This window comes from Rhinoraja longicauda, chromosome 36, assembly GCF_053455715.1.
Source record: "Rhinoraja longicauda isolate Sanriku21f chromosome 36, sRhiLon1.1, whole genome shotgun sequence".
NCBI lineage: Eukaryota > Metazoa > Chordata > Chondrichthyes > Rajiformes > Arhynchobatidae > Rhinoraja > Rhinoraja longicauda.
The window spans coordinates 5291849-5310600 of NC_135988.1; the positions used below are offsets into that span (position 1 = coordinate 5291849).

Below are 18752 nucleotides of genomic sequence, written 5' to 3' on the forward strand. Positions count from 1 at the left end.
GAAGGGCCTGTGTCACTCTATAACTCTATGATTAAGGTTTATCCATGAAGCTAAGCGGAGTCTGCCTGAGTCTACATGATCTCCCGGTTGCCAAACACTTTGACTCCCCCTCCCAATCCACACTGGGACCTTTCTGTCCTGGGCCTCCTCCACTGTCAGAGTGAGGCCCAGCGCAAATTGGAGGAACAGCAGTTCATATTTCGCTTGGGCAGCTTACACCCCAGCGGTATGAACATTGACTTCTCTAACTTCAATTAACCCCTGCATCCCCTCTCTCTCCGTCCCTCCCCCACCCTAGTGGTCGTACTAGTTTCACTGTCCTGTTGAGTTCCTCTGTCTGTATAACTCGTAGTCACCTATCCCACAGCCAACAATGGACCATTGTGGGCTCCACATTTCCTTGATTATCGCCCTTCCTTTGCATATCTTCCAACCATTTTTCGCAGTTCCATTTTTGTCTCTTGTACCCCTTTCCCCGGACACTCAGTCTGAAGAAGGGCCTCGACCCGAAACGTCACCTATTCCTTTTCACCAGAAATGCTGCCTGACCCGTTGAGTTACTCCAGCATTTTGTGTCCGTCTTCAAGCTAAAAATGGAACTGGTCTTGAATTTACTGCTGGGATGTTGATGTTGCTGGCTCTCATTATCCACCTCAAAATGCCCCCTGACCTTCAGAGCTAACTCCTGTTATCAGGCTGCACAGGGTACAGAGAAGACTTATGAGGATGTTGCCAGGTCTCGAGGGTTTCGAAGATCACAAGGGGAATAGTCGGCATCGATGTACGGAGTATTTTATCCATGGGGGGAATCAAAGACTGGAGGAAAGGTGGGAAAGATTTAATAAGAACCTGAGAAGTAACTTTTCCACATGGAGGGTGTTGGGTACATGGAACGAGCTGCTGGAGGAGGTCAATGAGGCATGTACAATAACATTTAAAAGGAATTTGGACAGGAAAGGTTTTGTGTGATACTAGACCCTCTCCCCCCCACAACGCCCTCCTCCCCTCTCCCCCCCTCCCCACCCCTCCTCCCTCCCTCCCTCAAGAAAAATTACTCAAATCATGAAACTTGTCTCATTTTTACTACAGTACGGAAACTCGGGAGGACCACTTGTCAATCTGGTGAGTTCCCTTTCAATACATGTTCAAGTTTGCAGGGAGTAACTTAACTGGTTTACGTTTTGAAGACCCATTGTAGCCTTTTTAGATTAATCAGTCATACAGTGTGGAAACTGGCCCTTCGGCCCAACTTGCCCACACTGAAGCAATGGCCACGTAAGCACACCAACGCCTCTATTTCCTTAGAAGGCGTAGGAAGTTCGGCACGTCCCCGACAACTCTCACCAACTTCAACAGATGCGCCGTAGAAAGCATTTTATCGGGACGCATCACGGCCTGGTTTGGGAACAGCTCCATCCAAGACCGCTAGAAATTGCAGAGAATAGTGGACGCAGCCCAGACCGTCACACAAACCAACCTCCCTCCCATTGACTCCATCTACACCTCACGCTGCCTCGGCAAGGCCAGCAGCATCATCAAGGACAAGTCTCACCCCGGCCACTCCCTCTTCTCCCCTCTCCCATCGGGCAAAAGGTACAGAAGTGTGAAAACGCACACCTCCAGATTCAGGGACAGTTTCTTCCCAGCTGTTGTCAGGCAACTGAACCATCCTACCACAACCAGAGAGCAGTGCTGAGCTACTATCTACCTCGGACGATCTTTAATCAGACTTTACTGGTCTTCACCCGAGACTAAACATTATTCAGGTTATTCCCTTTATCCTGTATCTGTAGACTGTGAACGGCTCGATTGTAATCACGTACTGTCTTTCTGCCGCCTAGTTAGCACGCAACAGAAGCTTTTCACTGTACCTCGGCGCACGTGGCAATAAACAAAACTAAAGCTAAACTAAAGCTGAACCACACCAGAACCAAACCAAACCAATGTGTCCTGTTCTGTGCTACTGTGTTCTGCAGGATGGGGAGGTGATTGGTATCAACACTCTCAAGGTGACCGCTGGCATATCGTTCGCCATCCCCGCCAACAGGATCCAGCAGTTCCTCGCAGAGTCCCACGACCGTCAGCTGAAAGGTACGAGGCACCAAGTTACCGAGACTTTTAGATTTAGAGATACAGCGTGGAAACAGGCCCTTCGGCCCACCGGGTCCGCGCCGCCCAGCGATCCCCGCACACTAACACTGTCCCACACCCACTAGGGACAATTTTTACATATTACCCAGTCAATTAACCTAAATACCTGCACGTCTTTGGAGTGTGGGAGGAAACCGAAGATCTCGGAGAAAACCCACGCGGGTCACGGGGAGAACGTATAAACACCGTACAGACGGCACCCGTGGTCGGGATCGAACCTGGGTCTCCGGCGCTGCATTCGCTGTAAGGCAGCAACTCTACCGCTGTGCCACCGTGCCGCCCTAACTAGCCGCTGGATGGTTTCACCACTCGCTGTTCCTCTCAGTATGAATTCAAGGGCACTGCTTGGTGAGGGAGGGGGTGGGGGACGGGGGAACATCAGCTGGTTTAGATTCTGAAAGACCTCCTCCTGCTGTGCGTTTCCGCTGATGTTTCTGACACGCCGCAGAATGCAGAGTTACCCCCTTCAATGCAGACCCACCCAAAAGAAGCGCGGGTTCGTAGGTTCATTGGCTTCTGTAATTTGTCGCGAGTGTCCAGGGTGGAACTAGTGCATGGGAGGGAGACTGATGATCGGCAGGTACTTGGTCTGGTCAAGTCAAGTCAAGATTATTTGTCACATACACATACACGATGTGCAGTGAAATGAAAGTGGCAATGCCTGCGGATTGTGCACAAAAAAGAATTACAGTTACAGCATATAAATAAAAGTTAATTCAGAGAAGACAAAATTTAGTCCCTGGAGTTATAATAGTTAACAGTCCTGATGGCCTGTGGGAATAAACTCCGTCTCATCCTCTCCGTTTTCACAGCGTGACAGCGGAGGCGTTTGCCTGACCGTAGCAGCTGGAACAGTCCGTTACTGGGGTGGCAGGGGTCCCTCATAATCTTGCTTGCTCTCGATCTACACCTCCTGATGTATAGGTCCTGCAGGGGGGCGAGTGTAGTTCCCATGGTGCGTTCTGCCGAACGCACTACTCTCTGCAGGGCCTTCCTGTCCTGGGCAGAGCTGTTCCTAAACCAGATTTGGTGGGTCAAAAGGCCTGTTTCCACGCTGTATCACAAAATTAAACCATGTTCGCTGCCTTTGCCGGGACACTTGTGAGCCGTGAATCCATGCTGTTGGCAGGTCCAGGGTTTAACTCTTTGCCTGTACAGGATTACCGATCTTGTACCAGCTCAGAGGGTGGGAAGAGTTGAGTATTGGTATTGGTTTATTCTTGTCACCTGTGCCGAGGATCAATGAACAATATTTGTTTTTCACACTATCCAGTCAAGTTACTCTATATATTTGGGGTGCTCACGGTGGCGCAGCGGTAGAGTTGCTGCCTTACAGCGAATGCAGCGCCGGAGACCCGGGTTCGATCCCGACTACGGGTGCCGTCTGTACGGAGTTTGTACTTTCTCCCCGTGACCTGCGTGGGTTTTCTCCGAGATCTTCGGTTTCCTCCCACACTCCAAAGACGTGCAGGTTTGTAGGTTAATTGGCTTGGTAAATGTAAAAATTGTCCCCAGTGTGTGTAGAATAGTGTTAGTGTGCGGGGATCGCTGGTTGGCACGGACTCGGTGGGCCGAAGGGCCTGTTTCCATGCTGTATCTCTAAACTAAACTAAATGAGTTTAGACAGACTAAACTAAACTAAACAATCTAGACAGACACCCGTACAACAGGCAGTGAAAGGATAAAAATGCCAGAATGCAGAATATAATGGACAGCAGTACTGACAGTGCCAGATACCCAGGTTCAATCCTGACTATGGGTGCTTGTCTGTATGGAGTTTGTACGTTCTCCTCATGATGTGTGTAGATTTTCTCCGAGATCTTCAGTTTCCTTCCATAAGCCAAAGACGTGCAGGTTTGTAGATTAATCGGCTTGGTATAATTGTAAATTGTCCTGAGTGTGTGTGTGTGTGGGATTGCTGGTCGGTGGGCCGAAGGGCCTGTTTCCATGCTGTAAACTGAAACTAAACCAAACTAAGCTCAGGAACAGGCCCTTCGGCCCACAATATTTGTGCAAAGATATATTAATATCATAACTAAACTATTATAGCATGATAGTTTCAGAGAAAAAGTGCAGGGTCCACAACAGGGTAGGATGGAAGATCGGACTACACCCTATCTTATGGGAGGACCATTCAATAGTCTGATTTTTATGTGAAGAAACTTATCAAGACAGCTATGAGAAGGGTGGATGCTGACGTTTAGGGAGAGGGACAGACTTGGAACTAACGTTGGTATGAAGGTTAATTGGCTGGGTAAATGTAAAAATTGTCCCTAGTGGGTGTAGGATAGTGTTAATGTACGGGGATCGCTGGGCGGCACGGACTTGGTGGGCCGAAAAGGCCTGTTTCCGGCTGTATATATATGATATGATATGATATGATAACGTTGCGAATGAACAGGGACCCCGGCTGAAAATTGTGTTTGTGTAGAGCTTGCGATGGTACCAGCATGGTTGCAATATCCCACCCGCAGAGTCAAATACTCTGGGGCGGCACATTGGCGCAGCGGTAGAGTTGCCGCCTTACAGGGAATGCAGCGCCGGAGACTCAGGTTCGATCCTGACTATGGGCACCGTCTGTATGGAGTTTGTACGTTCTTCCCGTGACCTGCATGGGTTTTCCCCGAGATCTTCGGTTTCCTCCCACACTCCAAAGACGTACAGGTATGTAGATTAATTGGCTGGGCAAATGTAAAAAATTGTCCCTCGTGTGTGTGTAGGATAGTGTTAATGTGCGGGGATCACTGGGCGGCGCGGACCCGGTGGGCCGATGGGCCTGTTTCCGCGCTGTATCTCTAAATCTAAATCTACTCCCTGGAGTAATAGAAACATAGAAAACAGGTGCAGGAGTAGACCATTCGGCCCTTCGAGCCAGCACCGCCATTCTATATGATCATGGCTGATCATCCAAAATCAGTACCCCGTTCCTGCTTTCTCCCCACAACCCTTGATTCTGTTAGCCCTCAGACCCATATCTAACTCTCTCTTGAATACATTCTGTGGCAGAGAATTCCACAGGTTTACAACTCTCTGGGTTTAAAAGGTTTTTCCTCATCTCAGTCCTAAATGGCCGACCCCTTACTCTTAAACTGTGACCCCTGGTTCTGGACTCCCCCAACATCAGGGACATTTTTCCTGCATCTAGCCTGTCCAACTCCTTAAGAATTTTATATGTTTCTATAAGATCCCCTCTCATCCTTCTAAATTCCAGTGAATACAAGCCCAGTCGACCCATTCTTTGTCCGACTGAAGTGGGTGACAGAATTGAATTTGTGCAGAAGGCAGGTACTGCCACAACGTTTAAGGCAGGTGCTGTCAGAACGGTTAACAAACATTTAGACAGGTACATGGATAGGACAGGTTCAGAGGGATATGGGCCAAACACAGGGACTAGTGTAAATGGGGCATGTTGGTCTGAGAAGGGAAACGGGATGTTACAACCAGTGGCATGGTGGTGCAGCGGTAGAGTTGCCGCCTTACAGCGAATGCCGTGCCAGAGACCCGGGTTCGATCCCGACTACGGGTGCTGTCTGTACGGAGTTTGTACGTTCTCCCCGTGACCTGCGTGGGTTTTCTCCGAGATCTTCGGTTTCAATAGACAATAGACAATAGACAATAGGTGCAGGAGTAGGCCATTCAGCCCTTCGAGCCAGCACCGCCATTCAATGCGATCATGGCTGATCACTCTCAATCAGTACCCCGTTCCTGCCTTCTCCCCATACCCCCTCACTCCGCTATCCTTAAGAGCTCTATCCAGCTCTCTCTTGAAAGCATCCAACGAACTGGCCTCCACTGCCTTCTGAGGGTTTCCTTCCACACTTCAAAGGTGTGTAGGTTAATTGGCTTGGTAAATGTAAAAATTGTCCCTAGTGGGTGTAGGATGGTGTTACTGTGCGGGGATCGCTGGTCGGCGCGGACCTGGTGGGCCGAAAGGGCCTGTTTCCGCGCTGTATCTCTAAACTAAACTAAAAACCTCCACCACTATTATCGAACACCAAATGCAGACACAAGCCTTCATGCGCAAAGATTTAATTCATTCTATTTTTTTTTTAACCAACAGGAACCACAACACGTAAGAGATATATGGGGATACGGATGGTTGCACTTACTCCAAGGTAACTGCTGGCATTCACTTTCTTTAAGGTACAGCAGGTGGTACCATTGCCTCACAGTCCAGTTCAATCCTGTCCAGTGCTACCTGAGAGAAGTTTGCACATTCTCACTATACCTGTATGGGTTTCCCCCGGGTCTTCTAGCTTCCTCCCACACCAACAAGAGAACTGCAGGTGCTGGTTTACACCGAAGATAGATGCTGGAGTAACTCAGCGGGACAGGCAGCATCTCTGGAGAGAAGGAATAGGTGACAATAAACAATAGACAATAGGTGCAGGAGGAGGCCATTCAGCCCTTCGAGCCAGCACCGCCATTCAATGTGATCATGGCTGATCATTCTCAATCAGTACCCCGTTCCTGCCTTCTCCCCATACCCCCTGGGGGGGTTCTTCAGACTGAACAAGGGCCTCGACCCAAAACTTCACCCATTCCTTCTTTTCAGAGATGCTGCCTGCCCCACTGAGTTACACCAGCAATTTGTGTCTATCGTCAGTTTAAACCAGCATCTGCAGTCCCTTCCTACACAATATCAATGAGCTGCTGAATTTTGTACTTAAACTAACACGGATAATTTCAGTCAACAAGACGGGTCAAGTAGATCCTAACCGCTGCTACTTAGGGCTAGTGGGAACGTGAGCTGGGAGAAGGCTAAATCACTGCCAGTTAGCTGGGAAGTTTTGGCAGGCACTACCACAATGTTTAAGGCAGGTGCTACCACAATATTTAAGGCAGGTACTACCATAATGTTTAAGGCAGGTACTACCACAATGTTTAAGGCAGGTACTACCATAATGTTTAAGGCAGGTACTACCACAATGTTTAAGGCAGGTACTACCATAATGTTTAAGGCAGGTACAATAACAATGTTTAAGGCAGGTAATACCACAATGTTTAAGGCAGGTACTACCACAATGTTTAAGGCAGGTACTACCATAATGTTTAAGGCAGGTACAATAACAATGTTTAAGGCAGGTACTACCACAATGTTTAAGGCAGGTACTACCACAATGTTTAAGGCAGGTACAATAACAATGTTTAAGGCAGGTAATACCACAATGTTTAAGGCAGGTACTACCACAATGTTTAAGGCAGGTACAATAACAATGTTTAAGGCAGGTACTACCACAATGTTTAAGGCAGGTGCTACCATAATGTTTAAGGCAGGTACTACCACAATGTTTAAGGCAGGTACTACCACAATGTTTAAGGCAGGTACAATAACAATGTTTAAAGCAGGTACTACCACAATGTTTAAGGCAGGTGCTACCATAATGTTTAAGGCAGGAACTACCACAATGTTTAAGGCAGGAACTACCACATTGTTTAAGGTGTGGGCCAAACGCGGGCAGGTGGGACTTGTGTACCTGGGAAATGTTGGCCGGTGTGGGCAAATGGGGCCGAAGGGCCTGTTTCCACACTCTATGATTCTATGACTCTAGGTACGACCACAATGTTTAAGGCAGATCTGACCACAGTGTTTAAGGCAAATACAATCAGAACTGTTAAGAAACATTTTGACAGGTACATGGATAGGACAGGTTTAGAGGGATGAGGCCCAAACACAGGCAGGTGGGCCTAGTGTAGATGGGCATGTTGGTTAGCATGTGCAAGTTGGGCTGAAGGGCCTGTTTCTGCCCTGTATGACTCTATGACTAAGCGGAATACTTTATTCCCTTCGATAATCATTTCATCCCGTTTCCTTGCATTACAAAACTTGGATATTATACAAAATGACACAAAGTGCTGGGGTGAACTCAGCAGGTCAGGCAGCATCTCTGGAGAACGTGGATAGGTGAGCTTTCTGTGCGAGAGAGAAGGAGAACCTCTTCAAAGCAGGCGTACTTGGAGGAGATTCTGCAGTGGAGCAGTCAAAATGTAGAAACATGGAACCTACAACAGACCCAGAATGCTGGAGTAACTCAGCGGGTCAGGCAGCATCTCTGGAGAACATGGACGGGTGATGTTTTGGGTTGGGACCCTTGTGTTCGGGTCGAGCTTTTCTTCAGATATTATATCCTGGTTGGTTATTACATCCAAACAGTCCTGGATTGGAGTGGTGAGGTTTCGATGTGTGCAGTTTGCAGACTATTAATCGATACCCATTCCATTGCAGTCTCTTGCTTGACCTGAAAATGCGCGACAAAGACTTCCCCGATATATCTGCCGGGGTTTACATATTTGAAGTCATTCCAGCAACGCCAGCGGAAAGGTAAGGGATCACAGTTCAACCGGCGGCCGAATAGACCGGTGTGTACCGGCGCAGCGGTAGAGCTGCTGCCTCACGGCGCCAGAGGCCCGGGTTCCATCCTGACCACGGGTGCCGTCTGTACGGAGTTTGTATGTTCCCCCCTGTGACCACGTGGGCATTCTCCAGGTGCTCCGGTTTCCTCCCACACTCCAAAGACGTGCGGGTTTGTAGGTTAATTGGCTTTGGCAAAATTGCAAATTGCCTCCAGTGTGTGTAGGATAGTGCTCGTGTACTGGGATCGCTGGTCGGCACGGATTCGATGGGTCGAAGGGCCAGTATCTCTAAAGTCTACAAAGGCTAGATATTGAGAGCGCATTTGTAAAATACCAGACCAAGTGGACCCGTTGGGGCCCAAACCTCTCCTGCATTGGTGCAGCACCCTCTCCTACCCCCCTCCCCCCTCTCTCCCTCCCTTGCCCCTCCCCACTTCCCCTTCCCTCTCTCCATCCCCCCCAACCCCCTTTATCCACAGCCTCCAAAGGCAGCCAGCTCTGCAGATGGTGAGTCTGGTCGGCGGGCTCTGCGAACCAGAGCCCCAGGTGGTCCCAGCTGGAGGCCGCCAGCTCCAAGTGTTTGGCCGATGGTAGGCCGCAGCGGGAACGGAGACACCACCCAGAAAACAAAGGTCGCGTCTCCGTACGGAAGAGACAATTTTACAGTCCCCCCCGCCCATAACATAGTACACAACCACAAAAAACACTACATCACATCTAAACACTACAAGTAAGACCAAAAACAACAAAAAACACAAAAGATAACAGACTGCAGGCGAGCCACAGCTGCTGGGGCAGCGCCGCCATTTTGCGATCAGAGGACGTTTATGAGAACTATCCCAGGAATGAATGGGTTAAAAACAACAGATGTATGTTGGGTGACACTCTAATCTGAATTGCTCATTGTCTTAGTTTGAGTCGACAATTTGATTCCCCTGAAAAATCTAACACAGGAGCAACCATTTGTCACTTTTAATATCTTCAAAGCTCCTTTGCATCCCCAATGATTGTGTTCACCCACTAAACCATTAGTAAATAATGATTTCTACCTAAGCAATATATTTTTAAATGGCTCATTATTCCACCACCACTTCAAATCAAATCAAAATCAAATTGCTTTTATTGCCATTCAAAATGAATTGAATGAAATTGTCACAAACACTAAAGAACACAACACACAACCACACACGTTTAACACAGACAACCATCACAATGATTCCTCCAGGCACACCCTCACTGTGATGGAAGGCAAAGAAAAGTCTTATCTTGACTATAAAAAAGGAACAGTAAATGTATTTAAGAGGAAATATTTTCTTAAGTGAGTTTAGGTTTATTATTATCAAGTGTACTGAGGCATAATAAAAAGCAATGGTTTTCAATGCGATCTAATCAAATCACATAACACTCTCCATAAATATAATCAAGCCAAACTCAAGTACAATAGGTAGAGTAGAGGGGAAGATACAGAGTGCAGAATGTAGTCCTCAGCATTGGAGTGCAGCAGGTCCGGAGACAAAGAAAAATTGGGTCAAGGTCACATTGGGGTAGAGGTGAATCAGACAGCACCTTAACTATGGAAGGACGTTTCAGAAGCCTGATAACAGAGTGGAAAATAATTGTTCCTGAAGATAGACACAGAAAGTTGGAGTAACTCAGCGGGCCAGGCAGCATCTCGGGAGAGAAGGAATGGGTGACGTTTCGGGTCGAGACCCTTCTTCAGACTGAGAGTCAGGGAAGAGGGAGGCACAGAGATAAGGAAGTGTACGGTATGAAAATGAGACATCAAAGAGGAAGCAGCTCAAGGTAAATGTAGAATAGATCTTTGTTAGCTAGAAGGTGACAACGAAGCACACATAAATAAAATGTAATCAGGGGGACAGTCAGACTGGTGGGAGAACTGGGAAGGGGAGAGGGATGGAGAGAGAGGGAAAGCAAGGGTTACTTGAAGTTAGAGGTCAATGTTCATACCGCTGGGGTGTAAGCTGCCCAAGTGATATATGAGGTGCTATTTCTCCAATTTGCGCTGGGCCTCACTCTGACAATGGAGGAGGCCCAGGCAGAAAGGTCAGTGTGGGAATGGAAGGGGGAATGAAAGTGTTTAGCAACCGATGGTCACGGTGGCACAGCGGTAGAGTTGCTGCCTTACAGCGAATGCAGCGCCGGAGACCCGGGTTCCATCCCGACTACGGTGGCTGTCTGTACGGAGTTTGTACATTCTCCCCGTGATCTGCGTGGGTTTTCTCCAAGATCTTCGGATTCCTCCCACACTCCAAAGACGTAGTGGTTTGTAGGTTAATTGGCTCGGTAAATGTAAAAATTGTCCCTAGTGGGTGTAGGGTGGTGTTAATGTGCGGGGATCGCTGGTCGGCGCGGACCCGGTGGGCCGAAGGGCCTGTTTTCGCGCTGTATCTCTAAACTAAACTAAACTAAACCGGGAAATCAGGTAGATTTAGGCGGACTGAGAGGAGGTGTTCATTGAAACGATCGGCGAGCCTGCGTTTTGGTCCTGAGTCTGGTCGCACACGCTTTTAATCATCAGCAATAATTCTTCCTGTTGTCTCTGGTTTGCACCGATGCATTTGGAACCTCTGAGACCGGTGGCCATTTTGGCTCTCACTAAAGCATGACTGACCTGGCGAAATTCTCGTTTCAGTGCCGGCTTAAAGGACCGCGATATTATCATCAGCATCAATGGAAATACAATCACGTCCTCTGAAGAAGTTAGTGACGCAATTAAAAGCAACGACACTTTGACCCTTGTCGTGCGGCGTGGAAACGAAGACTTGATGGTCACCGTAGTACCAGACGTCATTGAATAGGACAGAATTGTTTTTCAAACATGTTTAATCACACATCAGCGTAACCAGATATAAATGAATATTTTGTCAATAAGTAGACCCGATGAAAAAGTTTAAATGTTAATTGTCACTGTTAAGGGCTTTGTAGTTAAAAATAAAAACGTGAACTATACAGTCACATCTGCTTGAAGGTCTCTGGAAAATGATCAATCTCTCAGAAAAAAAATTCACGTTGAATACACTCGTTTTTAAGAACTGAAATCCAGAAAGACAGAGAGTCGAAAGACTGACAAACCACAGACAACTTAGGTTCAGGCGGCACGGTGGAGCAGCTGGTAGAGTTACTGCCTCACAGCGCCAGACATTCAGGTTCTATCGTGACCGCCGGTGCTGCCTGTGTGGTGTTTACATGTTTTCCCAGTGGGTTTCGCCCCCTCCACCACCGTATCCTCCCACACCCCAATGACACGTGGGGTTGTAGATTAATTGGCCTCTGTTTTAAAAACAAAATGCCCCTCATTTGTAAGGGATGGATAAGAAAGTGGGATAACATGGAGCTAATGTGAACTGGGGAATCGCTCAGCTCGGGGGGTCAAAGCAGGGCAGGTTTCCATGCGGTATCTAAGCTAAACCTCTCCTACAATACAGCCTTGTCTGGCAGAGCCTCTTGTCAATGCTCACGGTAGCGCAGCGGTAGAGCTGCTGCTTTACAGCGAATGCAGCGCCGGAGACTCAGGTTCGATCCTGACTACGGGTGCTGCACTGTAAGGAGTTTGTACGTTCTCCCCGTGACCTGCGTGGGTTTCCTCCGAGATCTTCGGTTTCCTCCCACACTCCAAAGACGTACAGGTATGTAGGTTAATTGGCTGGGTAAATGTAAAAATTGTCCTTAGTGGGTGTAGGATAGTGTTAATGTGCGGGGATCGCTGGGCGGCACGGACTTGGTGGGCCGAAAAGGCCTGTTTCCGGCTGTATATATATGATATGATATGATATGATACCATTTGTCCCTATGTAACGTTACTCGTCCCTATTCCAGTGTAGGCATAGATTTAAAAGGACACCATGCTGGAGTACCTCAGCGGGTCAGGCAACATATCTGGAGAACATGGACAGGTGACGCTTCGGGTCGAGACCCTTCTTTTGACTGATTTTAGTGGGAGGCAGGAGAAGGAAGTTGGAAAAGGTGGGAGAGGCAGGACCTGCATGGTGGGTAATAGGTCAGGAGGTGGGGTGGAGGGGAGAAATAGGTGGGAGTCAATAGACAATAGGTGCAGGAGGAGGCCATTCGGCCCTTCGAGCCAGCACCGCCATTCAATGGCTGATCATTCTGATCATTCTCAATCAGTACCCCATTCCTGCCTCCTCCCCATACCCCCTGACTCAGCTATCCTTAAGAGCTCTATCTAGCTCTCTCTTGAATGCATTCAGAGAATTGGCCTCCACTGCCTTCTGAGGCAGAGAATTCCACAGATTCACAACTCTCTGACTGAAAACGTTTTTCCTCGTCTCAGTTCTAAATGGCCTACCCCTTATTCTTCAACTGTGGCCCCTTGTTCTGGACTCCCCCAACATTGGGAACATGTTTCCTGCCTCTAACGTGTCCAACCCCTTAATAATCTTATACGTTTCGATAAGATCCCCTCTCATCCTTCTAAATTCCAGTGTATACAAGCCTAGTCGCTCCAGTCTTTCAACATATGAGTCCCGCCATTCCGGGAATTAACCTCGTAAACCTACGCTGCACGCCCTCAATAGCAAGAATCCAGGTGGAGAACAGAGGAGGAAAGGTGGGGAGGGGGTAAGAAAGAGAGAGGGGGGAGGGTTTGGGGGAGAAAGGGTCTCGACCCGAAACATCATCTATCCATGTTCTTCAGGGGTGCTACCTGGTCCGCTGAGTAACACTAGCACTTTAAGTCCTTCTATGCATTAACCAGATCATTGTTTCTACGAGGTGAAGATTTAACTTTCATAGTTATGAGATATCACAATATTTTAATTACGTTTAGGAAGGAATTGCAGATAGTCATAGAGTGATACAGTGTGGAAACAGGCCCTTCGGCCCAACTTGCCCACACCAGCCAACATGTCCCAGCTACACTAGTCCCACCTGCCAGCATTTGGTCCATATCTCTCCAAACCTGTCCTATCCACCTGTCTAACTGCTTCTTAAATGTTGGCATAGTCCCAGCCTCAACTACCTCCTCTGGCAGCTTGTTCCGTACATACACCACCCTTTGTTTGAAAAAGTTACCCTTCAGATTCCTATTAAATCCTTTCCCCTTCACCTTAAACCTATGTCCTCTGGTCCTCGATTCACCTACTCCGGGCAAGAGACTCTGTGTATCTACCCGATCTATTCCTCTCATGATCTTATACACCTCTATAAGATCACCACTCATCCTCCTGCGCTCTAAGGAATAGAGTCCCAGCCTACTCAACCTCTGCCTATAGCTCACACCCTCTAGTCCTGCCCACATTTTCGTGAAGATGCTGATTTATACCAAAGATAGACACAAAATGCTGGAGTAACTGAGCAGGTAAGGCAGCAGGCTGTACGTTGGGAGGGTGGGAGGGAAGAAATTGGAGGCGAGAAAAGGACAGAAATCAGGGCCGCTGGCTACAGATAACCTCAGGAAGAGTGGAGTCCATAATGGCCCATTGTTGGCTGGGGAGGACATGCTAATGAGAGGAACAGAACGGTGTGAACAGCGAAACTGCTAAGACTAAGGTGGGGGATTGGGGGGGGGGGGGGTTAGAGATGGGAGGAGAGGGAATGCAGGAGTGACTTGAAATTAGAGAAATCAATGTTCATATTTGAATTATGTTTAGTTGCTGTTTTAGATTCGATACTAGACCAAGTGGACCCGCTGGGCCCAAACCTCTCCTGCATTGGTGCATAAGGGATTGGACACGCTAGAGGCAGGAAATATGTTCCCGATGTTGGGGGAGTCCAGAACCAGGGGCCACAGTTTAAGAATAAGGGGTAGGCCATTTAGAACGGAGATGAGGAAAAACTTTTTCACTCAGAGCGTTGTGAATCTGTGGAATTCTCTGCCTCAGAAGGCAGTGGAGGCCAATTCTTTGGATGTTTTCAAGAGAGTTAGATAGAGCTCTTAAAGATAGCGGAGTCAGGGGATATGGGGAGAAGGCAGGAACGGGGTACTGATTGTGGATGATCAGCCATGATCACAGTGAATGGCGGTGCTGGCTCACAGGGCCGAATGGCCTCCTCCTGCACCTATTGTCTATTATGTTACATGCTGTCCAGCCAGCGGAACGACTATACTTGATTGCAATCAAGCCGTCCACGGTGTACAGATAGTGTAATGGGAATAAAACTTAATGGAAGATAAAGTCCAGTAAAGTACGATTCAGGGTAGTCCGAAAGTCTCCAATGAGGTAGATGGAAGGTCAAGACCACCCTCTCGGATGTTTCAGTTGCCTGATAACAGCTGGGAAGAACCATGCTGTGATGTATCCTGATAAAATACATTCTACAGCACGTCTGTAGAAGTTGGCGAGAGTTGTTGGGGATATACCAGACATCCTGAGCATTCTAAGGAAGAAGTATTGGTGTGCTTTCTCGGCCATTGCTTCGATATAACTGGTCCAGGCCAAGTTGCTGGTGATAATTACTCCTAGGAACTTGGAAGCTTTCAACGATCTCTATTTTGGCACCGTCGATATATAATGTACTGGGGGGGTATGTGTACCGACCGCTTCGCTTCCTGAAGTCTCTTTTCGCTCATGATGCCAGCCAGCATCTGCAAAGTGACGACACTGAAATTGTGAACTGGGTGCGTCAGGTAGCATCAATGGAGGGAATAGACAGAAAACTTTTCGGGGACTCTTCTTCAGATGGACGGAGGTGGGGAAGAAAAGAGGAGAGAGGGTGGGGAACAGCAGGGTAAGTGATAGGTGGATACAGGTATGGGGGGGTTGGGGTGAATGGCAGATGGGTGGAGATAGTGACAAGGCCTAGAGGTAAAAGCAAGGAGGAGTCAGAGGAGTGAAACATAAAGCTGGAGGGAGGGATATGTGTGAAAGGGGAACAGGAGATGAGGGGGAACGGGGGACTTGGAGAGGGGAGGAATGAGAGATACGTCATAGAGCCATAGAGTGATACAGTGTAGAAACAGGCCCTTCAGCCCAACTTGCCCACACAGGCCAACATGTCCCAGCTACACTAGTCCCTGTCCTATTCATGTACCATATCCCATATACCCACCACCCTTTGGGTGAAAACGTTACCCCTCGGATTCCTATTAAATCTTTTCCCCTACACCATCAACCTATGGTCCTCGATTCCCCTACTCTGGGCGAGACTTTGTGCATCTTCCCGATCTATTCCTCTCCTGATGTTGTACACCTCTACAAGATCACTCCTCATCCTCCTGCGCTCCATGGAATAGAGACCCAGCCTACTCAACCCCTGCCTCTCGCTCACACCCTCTAGTCCTGGCAACATCCTCATAAATCTTTTCTGAACCCTTTCTAGCTTGACAATATCTTTCCTATTACATGGTGCCCAGAACTGAACACGATATTGTAACTGCGGTCTCACCAACATCTTATACAACTGCAACATGACCTTCCAACTTCTATATTCAGTACTCTGACTGATGAAGGCCAATGTGCCAAAAGCCTTTTTGACCACCCTGTCCACCACCTTCAAGGAGCCATGCACCTGTACTCCTAGATCCCTCTGCTCAACAACACTACCCAGAGGCCTACCATCTACCATGTTGGTCGGTGTGGGCAGGTTGGGCCAAAGGGCCTGTTTCCAAACTGTACAGCTTTAGGACTCTGAGTAGAACTAATTAGAACAAATTTGAATCAATAGACTGGAAATTCGTTAACCAACCATTATAAGCTGCGACCTCAGAATGTCAACAGGAAGGGTCTGGTTTATAAAAAAAGATTTTTGTTATGATTTCCATGAGAAATTTATATTCAACTGCCATCAAAAACATTTGACCAGCTTAGTTTTAAACATCATCATGGAAAGTGGGGCCAACTTTTTTTTTCCATTTTATGGATTGGGCCATGTTTACTCAGATGTGAAAGGGCTGCTGCTCATTATTTTGTCTTTGGTACTTGGTAAGATACAACATAAGTAAGTTTCCTTTGTTACATACTCTCATAAGGCACAGGAGCAGAATTAGGCCATTCGGCCCATCGAGTCTGCTCCGCCATTCAATCATGGCTGATCAATCTTTCCCTCTCAACCCCTTTCTCCTGCCTTCTCCCCATAACCTTTGACACTCTTACTGAGCAAGAACCGATCAATCAAAGATACTAGAGGAGAAAGATGAACCACTCCGTTGAAATCGCCTATACTGAAGTGTAGTACGCAAAGGAGCGTAACGGCCGCCATTTTAGTAAGCAAAACCCGCCGTTCGCGATGCCTCTCGCAGCGTAATCAGTGTTTTGGGGGAACATCATGTGTGATGATACCATTAAAATGCAGAATATATCTCATCTATCAATACACAGATTTTTGTTATTTTTCTTTTTAAATGTTCCTGCCAGTTTCTGCCTACTACAATGGCGCCGTGACATACTATGCTTTTTAGGGTCGAGTGGTCTATCGTGCTCTGCTCTGCTATCAATCTCCGCTTTACCCGAAGGCTTGGCCTCCACCACTGTCTGCGGCCATGAATTCCACAGATTCACCATCCTCTGGCTGAAGACATTCCTCCTCATCTCCATTCCAAAGGCATGTCCTTTTATACTGAGGCTTTGCCCTCTGGTCCTAGACTCTCCCACTACTGGAAAAATCCTCTATAAGTCCACTCTATCCAGGCCTTTCATTATTCGGTAAGTTTCAATGCCAACCTCCCCCCCCCCCCCCCCCTCCCCCCTTATCCTTCTAAACTCCAGCTAGTACAGGCCCAGAGATGGCAAACGTTCATCATACATTATTCTGGATGTATAATAGACCTGTAGCCACGGTTCTTTCTCACATTGTGGACCGAAGTTCCTGTGCTGTACTGTTAGATCATTTGATGTTGGTAAAATTTGAAATGACTTCGACCCGAAACGTCACCCATTCCTTCTCTCCCGAGATGCTGCCTGACCTGCTGAGTTACTCCAGCATTTTGTGAAATAAATACCTTCGATTTTTTACCAGCATCTGCAGTTATTTTCTTACACTACGCAAAATACATGCTCATCACTTTTTAAAATTTGCTATTCGTAATATTGGAATTACTTCTCATATTCAATTTTGAAGTAATACCCCCATATTCTAATTCCACCCCTTCTTCACAACCTCTGTGTGCACAGATATCTCCCACCATCCCAGCAGCCCTGCTCCTTTCCCTTCCTCCATACACTTATAGCAGTGTATAAGATCATGAGAGGAATAGATCGGGTAGATGTACAGAGTCTCTTGCCCAGAGTCGGTGAATCGAGGACCAGAGGACATGGATTAAAGGTGAAGGGGAAAAGATTTAATAGGAATCTGAGGGGCTTAACTTTTTCACACAGAGGGTGATGGATGTATGGAACAAGCTGCCAAAGGAGGTAGTTGAGGCAGGGACTACACCAACGTTTAAGAAGCAGTTAGACAGGTACATGGATAGGACAGGTTTGAAGGGATTTGGACCAAGTGCAGGCAAGTGGGACTAGTGTAGCTAGGACATTGTTGGCCGGTGTGGGCGAGTTGGGCCAAAGGGCTTGTTTCCACACTGTATCACTCTACAACTCTATGTCTCATGTATACTAGTCCCACCTGCCTGCATTTCGTCCATATCCGTCTAAACCTATCCCATCCATGTGACTGTCTAAATGTTTCTTAAACATTGCGATTGTACCCGAGCCAACTACCTCCTCCGGCAGCTCGTTCCATATACCCGCCACCCGTTGTGTAAAAAAACGTTACCCCTCAGGTTCCTATTAAATCTCCCCCCCCCCCTCCTCACTTTACACCTATGTCCTCTGGTTCTCGATTCCCCTACTCTAGGCAAGAGACTCTGCATCTACCCGATCTATTCCTGGTATGATTTTATACACCTCTGTAAGATCAGCCCCTAATCCACCTGCACTCAATAGACAATAGGTGCAGGGGGAGGCCATTCGGCCCTTCAAGCCAGCACTGCCATTCAATGTGATCATGGCTGATCATTCTCAATCAGTACCCCGTTCCTGCCTTCTCCCCATACCCCCTGACTCCGCTATCCTTAAGAGCTCTATCTAGCTCTCTCTTGAATGCATTCAGAGACTTGGCCTCCATTGCCTTCTGAGGCAGAGAATTCCACAGATTCACAACTCTGACTGAAAAAGGTTTTCCTCATCTCAGTTCTAAATGGCCTACCCCTTATTCTTAAACTGTGGCCCCTTGTTCTGGACTCCCCCAACATTGGGAACATGTTTCCTGCCTCTAACGTGTCCAACCCCTTAATAATCTTATACGTTTCGATAAGATCTCCTCTCATCCTTCTC

General features: G+C 47.7%; 1 protein-coding gene across 1 annotated transcript in view; it reads left to right on the plus strand.

Annotated features, from left to right (window-relative positions):
• LOC144610447 (serine protease HTRA1-like) overlaps positions 1-11464 on the plus strand; it is a 35443-nt gene extending 23979 nt beyond the window's left edge. Inside the window, exons 5-9 of the mRNA XM_078429124.1 lie at positions 1090-1122; positions 1977-2091; positions 6212-6266; positions 8378-8473; positions 11159-11464. Of these exons, the coding sequence (XP_078285250.1) occupies positions 1090-1122; positions 1977-2091; positions 6212-6266; positions 8378-8473; positions 11159-11324 (465 nt within the window). The 3' untranslated portion in view covers positions 11325-11464. The remainder of the gene's footprint in view (positions 1-1089; positions 1123-1976; positions 2092-6211; positions 6267-8377; positions 8474-11158) is intronic.
• The last annotated feature ends 7288 nt before the right edge of the window (positions 11465-18752 follow it).